The sequence below is a fragment of the Zalophus californianus genome, chromosome 4 (assembly GCF_009762305.2).
Source record: "Zalophus californianus isolate mZalCal1 chromosome 4, mZalCal1.pri.v2, whole genome shotgun sequence".
In the NCBI taxonomy this organism is placed as follows: Eukaryota; Metazoa; Chordata; class Mammalia; order Carnivora; family Otariidae; genus Zalophus; species Zalophus californianus.
In genome coordinates this window covers 47,423,572-47,431,509 of record NC_045598.1, presented here as the reverse complement: position 1 = coordinate 47,431,509, position 7,938 = coordinate 47,423,572, and the positions used below count along the sequence as shown (strand labels likewise).

General features: G+C 40.2%; 1 protein-coding gene across 1 annotated transcript in view; it reads left to right on the top strand.

Annotated features, from left to right (window-relative positions):
• The first annotated feature begins 28 nt into the window (after positions 1-28).
• Positions 29-7,938, top strand: part of MYSM1 (Myb like, SWIRM and MPN domains 1) — a 39,216-nt gene continuing 31,306 nt past the window's right edge. The window contains 3 exon segments of the mRNA XM_027609340.2: positions 29-127; positions 4,809-4,884; positions 6,406-6,476. Coding sequence (XP_027465141.1) covers positions 45-127; positions 4,809-4,884; positions 6,406-6,476 — 230 coding nt within the window. The 5' untranslated portion in view covers positions 29-44.

Genomic DNA, 7,938 nt, shown 5'->3' with positions numbered 1-7,938 from the left:
GCCCCCAAGTCTTCCACCTCTCGCGGGATCTCTCGGGAGGACGGATGGGATTAGGTCCCATCATGGCGGCTGAAGAAGCGGATGTGGATATCGAAGGGGACGTGGTGCCAGCCGCGGCACAGCCAGGGTGAGGCGTAGAGACCGAGTCTCGCAGGGATGGGGAGGAGCGCGGGTGCGAGGAGAGTACCTTGGAAAGGCTGCGGGTTCAGCAAGGAACAGGGGAGAGGAAGACGATCCGCTGGGCCAGGGTCTCCTGGTGGCCGGGGAGGTGCCGCGCCCATCCCGCTTGTAAGCTACTCCTGAGCCCAGGGGGCGTAGGTACCCGAGGCTGGTGTCGGATGGTTGTTTCACCTTTTACCGGGATGTTCTGAGGGCGCCGACTTCGCCGAGCACATGGCACTCTATCCAACAATTTAGATTCTTTCTTCCATGATCTCCATCCCAGTATCCCCCCTCCGTTTGCCCCCTCCGGACAGTAACTAGAACAAGAGCGGCCTCTGAACGGGACCTGAGCTCAGGGATCCTTGTTCCATCGCTTGTCAGCCATGTGACCTTGGGCGTGTCGTTTCATCCCTGCTGACAGGTTTCTTATTCCACATGGGGTTAGTTGTGAAAAACTTCCTGAGAGTCAGCTTGACTTAAAGGAAAGGGAAAGGACTTGAGAGTTGGACAGCTCTGGGTTCTCCAGCATTGGCCGGCCTTGTCCCTTACTTAACGCAATGTGACCTTGGATCAGACAGGTAACTTGCCTGAGCTTCAGACCGCTCATGGAAAACTGACAGTCATGGTTATTGTGAACATCAAATGAAGTAGTTATGGGATGTGCTATAGCATACAGTAGGACCTAGGTAAATGTTTTGTTTTTCACCATCTTACCCTCGTGGAGATTATTGTGAAGACCTAGGCAGAACAGGCCAGTGTGGTTTCAAGCAGCATCCTCCAGTTTGAGAATTCTAGCCCTTTGCTTGCTTTCCAAGTAAGAAATTGATAACATACTATTTTTAAAATGTGCTTCCCCAGTCACCTTTTAGAATTGGAAGAGGCCTAGACTGGTCAGGAATCAAAAGACCTCAGTTCTAACCTTAGCCAGTCATGTTGCTTATAAATATGAACAACCTCTTTAGAAGTCTGTTAGGTTGAATGAACCATGTGGAATTACCAGTCTTAGACCATTTTTAACTTACAAAATGGCAGTTTCATGCAGTCCAGCCTAATGTTAGGGACTCTGTAAATTATGGAGAATAGTACCCACCCTGCCTTGAGGGATTAAGATAGTGGGTTTAAAGTTCTACTGAACTCGGGCGCCTGGGTGGCTCAGTCGGTTAAGCGTCTGCCTTCGGCTCAGGTCATGATCCCGGGGTTCTGGGATCGAGTCCCGCATCGGGCTCCCTGCTCTGTGGGGAGCCTGCTTCTTCCTCTCCTCCCCACTTGTGCTCTCTCACTATCTCTGTCTCTCTCTCTCAAATAAATAAAATCGAAAAAAAAATTTTTAAAGTTCTACAGAGCTCTAAAGCACTATAAAAATGTGAGGAGTAATTAAATTCATATAGTCATTCTCTCCCAGACCTTTAGACAAAGCAGTCCAAAGCTATACAAATGAGTAGGGAACTTTTATTAACAATATTTGTTCACATTTGGTAGATCAAGTTACCAAGTTAATCTTGACTAAGTGCTCTTACATGCATGATTTAATTTACTTTTCACAATAAGTCTATGTGTTAAGTAGGCAGGGATACTTACCTGGAGTCCAGAGAGAAGTGAGTTGGCCTTGGAAACACAGAAGATCATCTGCGAGCATTGGCTCTGCCCCTTTTCCAAAGGTTCTTCTTTATTTTTCTGATCGTGTTTAATTTTTTTTTTTTTTGCCTTCTCTTTTTCTTCCCTTTCTCTTACTGTTGTACTCAAGCCTTAGGTCTACAGGTGATACCTATGATCATCTAAGACTCATGCAAGCTGGATTACAAAGGTTATTGGTTCCTGACGGTCAGAGCCTTTGCCTTACCCAACTCCAAGGAGCATCATTAACATATTCTGGTGAATGGTGCCCCCTGAAGTGTGTGTAGGTAGAGCTAATGATAACATCTGTGGAAACGGTGAGGATTAATTGAAAGCACACATTTAAGTACTTGCTAAGTTCTAGGTGCCAAAGTTAGAAGGTGGCATTGAAACTTTGGTTTCCCTTTCACTTCTACCGTTCCTCCTTATCTTCCTTTTCTCCTGCTTGTCCTTTAAATCAGTGTTCCCAGGGGTTTGTCATAAGACTTCTCACTACCCACACAGTCCCTGGTTATATCATCTCTCAAGATTTTAAATTTCTGTCTGTTAGGCTGGATCATAAACAATTTTGCCAGTGTTCAACCATTTTTGACCATAAGAAAAATGGCAGTTTCCTAAAATTCCACCTAATACATGCTGATGTTTTCCGTATCTTTCACCAACCCAAATCTCTCTCCTGAGCTTTAGATCCATTTATCTAATTCTCTGAATCTATCTGTTCTTGGATGTTCCACAAGCACCTCAGTCTCAGCTTATAAACTTCCCACCACACCTGCCATCTGCCTTCAAGTTCCCTAGTTCAATAGATGGCACCATCCACCCTGTAACTCAAGGCACAGATAGAGACTTTATCCCTTTTCCTTACCTCTCTCCTTCTACCCCTTCTATAAGTTGCTAAAGGTCAATTGATTCTACGTATCCTCTCAAATGTGTTCACTTCTACCTGTTCACACTGCTTGTTCCCTGGGTCTAAGTTACTGTCACCTCTCTAGTATTTATATAATCACTTCCTCTTAACTGCTCCTATCTCTTTGGCTCCCTTCTGTTCTTTACTGAAGTTAGACCAGCCTTTCTTACATCCAAATCTCATCATGTTATTCCCTTCAATCCCCGATTTGCTTTATGAGAAAATCCTCATTCTTCCTACAGACCTGGATGATCCATGCCCCACCTACCTTGTTCATTTAATCATTAAACAAATGCTGATGAGCACCTTTTCTATGCCAAGGCCTGGGTATATAGCAGTTATCAAACTAACTCCTTGCTCTCATAGAACTAACATTCTTATTGGGTAAGACACAGTAAAACTTACAATGGGCCAGATGGGGGTAAGTGGAAAAAGATAAAGAAGGGAAAGTGGATGGCATGTTAGCTTTATCTTGGAAAAGTGGCTCTGAAACTACAGGACTTCAGAGGTCAGCATGGATATAGTGGAAGGACTGGATTTGAAAAGTGAGGAAGCCACAGAATTGGCAACCAATTGAATGTACATTGTGAGGAAAATAAGGGCAGCCTCAGATTTCTGGCTTGGGCAGCTAGGGGGATGCATATCCTTTGTCTGAGATAGGGAACAATGGAAGAGTAGCAGATTTGATTTGAGAGGAATTTCTCAGCTAAGGTTTAAACATGTTAATTTATGCTACCTGTGGAGATTCAGGTAGGTGTCCAGATGCATACACCAGAGGTGTGGAAGTTGCTAATCCTTATTGAGGAACACTATAAAAAGACATTAAACCTGAAGTGAGAGGCGCCCAGGTGGCTCAGTCAGTTAAGTGTCTGCCTTCTGCTTAGGTCATGATCTTGGGGTCCTGGAATCAAGACCCATGTCCAGCTCTCTGTTCAGCGGGGAGTCAGCCTCTCCCTCCTCTCCCTCTGTGTTCCCGCCCCCATTCAAGTAAATAAATAAAATCTTAAAACAAAAAACACCTGAAGTGATACTAGTCCCCCCTCCTGCACCCTTGGCCGACCTCTCCATAAGCAAAGGTTTCCCTCTGTCGATACAAGTCTCAATCCTTTATTTAGCATTCCTGGCAGCCTCTTCCAAATCAGAGTTAACACCTGAATTATAAAACCTTTTTGCCATCAGCAGCTGAGGGAAATTACTGCTTTTAGTTTATTGTAGATAGTCCACAATTTATTATAACCACTGTGGAACTAATTGAAGATTCAAAAGTATAAACCTTTTTGCAGTCTAAGAGGTACAAAATTCTTACCACTAGACTAGGTCTGGGAAAAGTCAGTAATTTTCTAGGAAACTTTATAACTTCAAGACATAAAAAAGCAAATATTGAATTTAACTATATCATTAATTCGGCCTTCCAAAACTTAACTATTCAGCTTTTTTATGTGAGTAGTGAACATCAAATGAAGTAATTTAGTCACATAAAGAGCAACGTGACTTTAGAGAGTTTTTATTAGTTCAGTGAAAAGAGTGAGAATTAACAAAGTTTAATCCCCCATGGACATAGAAAAGGCCCCAAATAACCCAAGTTAATTTTTTTATTATACAAATTGTTATTAAAACATCAGATTTTCTTTTTACTTTACTGTCGAGTATTTTCTATTTTGACTCTTCGATCTATTTTTTTTTTCATTTTGAGGGCAGTGCTGTTATTGATGGCTTTTATGCTTTAGATATAACTAAAAGAATTGATTGTAAAGTGGAATTCTTATATACGTATGTATGCTCATTAAACTCTGAAGTGTTGGTTCATGGCTTTAGAGCATGTGTGGTTGCTACTTTGGGGTACTTTTTTCCTCATGAAGTTGTTTATTCTTGGGGAACGAAAGAAGTGAACAGACTGGCTGGTTGCAGTTGAGATGGGGTGAGCTAAAAAGGGTGGCTTAAAGCTAGTCTATATTCCATAGGTTAAAGAAATAGAGTAGGCATTTCCGTAATGTTAAGTCTGTTAAGGGAAGAAGGAGATGAAACATTTGCTTAACATCCATACCCTGCCAGTTCCTGTGTTGTGTGAATGATATTTATTAATTAGTATAATGTCACTTTTTACCCATTTTCTTGATTATTACAGAAGTGATGAAAATACAGCATCTGTTTTACAAGATCACTATCTTGATTCATCGTGGAGAAGTGAGAATGGTCTTATTGTAAGTATTTTATGAAAATATCAGGTGCATAAGCTCTTACTCATTGCCTGGAGTACCTCTTTTTTACTTGGTGCTAGTTCTCAGCAGTTACAGAGGTAATATACTGGAAACAGTTTTCTTACTTTAAAAGAAACTTATTCTTATTTCTTTTGACTTTGAAGTGGTCTGTTGGGAAACGGCTTTGGAGCCAGCTAGATTTAGGTACAAATCCTTGCTCTACGACTTACCAGATTTGTGAACCTTTGTTTCTTCATCTAAAAGACGGGGATCATTGCAGGGTCCATTTCTTCCATTTAGCGGTTATTTATTGAATTCTTACTGTGCATCAGATGCTGGACCCAGTTTTGAGGGATACAGCTACAGTCGAGACAGACATAGTCTTGCTCTCAAGTTGCTTATATGTTAAAAGGGAGTCAGACAAATTAAGTATAGACCATGAAGAACCCAAGATGCTGGCTGAGAGTAAGAGGGTGGGGAACCTATTTTAGATAAAGTTGTCATTGAGAGAAATAGAAGGTGACAGTTCAGTTGAAAAGTAATAGAGAGGAGTAGATATGTGAAAAGCTGAGGAATAACATTCTGGGCAGAAGGAATAGCAGCACAAAGGCTGTGTTTGAAAGCCAGTGTCTAGAATATAGTGGGAAAGGGGGGAGTGGCAGCTGTGACAGGGTTGGAGAGGCAGACCAGAGCTCTGTCATGCTTGTATGAAGCAAGAGCAGAATCAAAGAGTCCAGTTAGGAAACATTTGTGGTAATCTAAGCAAGAGTTGGTGGTAGATTGGCCTGAGATTGTGGCAGAGATGGATAGATTTTAATTATATTTTGGATGTAGAATTGCTTGGTAGATTGGATATAGGATTAAGAAAAAAGGGAGGAATCCAGATGATTCCTAGGTTTCTAGGTGGAATAACTAGGTGACTCATAATGCTATTTACAAAGGTGGAAGCACAGGGAGAAACAGATGAAGGTATGTGTTAGTGAGTTTTGAATATGTTAACTTTGAGAAGCCTACTGGATATCCAAGTGGACATGGGGGAGTGGGCAATTGGATGTAACAGTCTAGATAGAGCTTAGAGAAGAGACCTGAGCTGAAAATGTTTAAGTTTTGAGAGTTGAAAATGAGTATGATCATTTAAGGAGAGATTGTGGCTTAAAGGAAAAGAGAAGTGTGGTGAGTTTTGGAAATAGGTGAAATATCTAGCAACATGCTTGCTCTCTGATAGGTCTCATACATGCCAGCCATTATGACTTTATCGTGGGTAGAAGCCTGAGCCTTGGAATCCAGCGGTCTTGTGTGTCAAGTCTCTCCTCCTCCCCTTGAAACACTTGCGGTGCTATGGCAGTATCGGTGAAGTAATAACCCCTGTCTCACAGTGTTATCCTGGGAATCAGATATGTCTGGGCATAGTAAATGGTAGCTTTATTATTCATAATCATTGTATCATGTATTTCACTTGATAAAACATAGAAGATAATTTCAAAAAGCAGGAAATAAAAAGAAAAATATATTCTTTTTTAATAGCCTTGGACTCTGGATAGCACCATCAGTGAAGAGAACAGAGCTGTCATTGAGAAGATGTTGTTGGAAGAAGAGTATCCTTTAATGATTATGAGGAAAGTAAAGATTTCAGGGTGAAAAATCTATGAAGTGCAAGACTTAGAAAAGAGATCAGTGTTATTACTAGATGGACCTTATTTGGCCCCAGACTGCAATTACATAATGTGTTAGCTACCTATGAAAAAAGTAGCATTTTATTCCTGTTTCTGTTTTACTGCACAGTCTTAAGATCTAACTCAATACATTTGAGTTTCTTTTTTCAACCACCTCTATACTGTCTGAATGTTGAGTAGAAATTATAGAATGTTTTGAATCAGTGAGAACCTTTAGTCCATATCCAAGATCATGTAGTCTGAGCCTCCATCTACAGTTATAGAAGCTAAATCCCAGAGATGGTTAATTTACCCAGGGACGCAATTTATCCACAGTTTAGTCACTAGCTTCTTGTCCTTGTTTCTTTCATCTGTTTGATGATGGCAACTTAACTTCTTTGGGATTCCATTTTCTTGTATATAAAATGAAAGGATTGAACAAAATGATTTCTGATTTTATGATTTTTTTAAAGATTATTAATAATAGTCTAATAAATAGTGGTTTATTTTAGATCTCATCTGTATTTTATGGCTCTCTACCTCCTTTTTAAGCCAGAATTTCTCTGGTCCCTTTATTCCCAGTTATTGCTATGTTGATTTCAGAGTGTCTATGTACCTTTAATTGTCATAGGTTAACTCTTTTTAAAGGCTTTCTTACTCTCTTTCCGCAGACATACAGCTATAGCCTGCTTTTCAGTAGAAAAATAGTGCAAGGCTCATAAATCATTTAAAATTTTCTGGTAGCCACATTTAAAACAGGTGGAATTAATTTTAATAAGATTTTATTTAACCCAGTATATTTAAAATAATATTTCAACATTTAATCGATAGACATTATTGAGGTATTTTACATTCTTTGTTTACATGTGGTATTGGTGAATACATTGAACAGTGCAAGTCTCAACTAATGAACTACTACTTAAGTAGTAACGGGTTCACTTCCAGATTTAGAAGCAGAAATAATGAAGTAAGAGCTTTGTGAGCTCTTAGAGGACAGGGATCTTTTCTTGTATCTTTGTCCTCAGCTCCTCGTACCTAGCATATTAGCTGACATACACAATATATAGTCAATATTTGTTAAGGGAAGAACATGTCAGACTAATTAAAGAGTGCTGCAGTAGGCTAGTTTTAAGAAGTTGCAGAGGGAAGCTGCGTGGTAGATTCAACCTGAGTTATTTGTCTTAATGTAGGGAACACCCTGAACTCTTTCTATTACTTTTAGAACTAGGAAAACATACTCCCCAGTTCATCTGGACAGCCAAATTCATCTATTACATTCCCCATGTTTTAGGGAAAATGATTTAAATAAAACACAGACTATTTCTTTTAACCTCTTCTAGTAGGGAATATAGGAAAAGCTAACATTTATGTAGCACACATTTTGTGCAGGTGCCATGTTCATGTG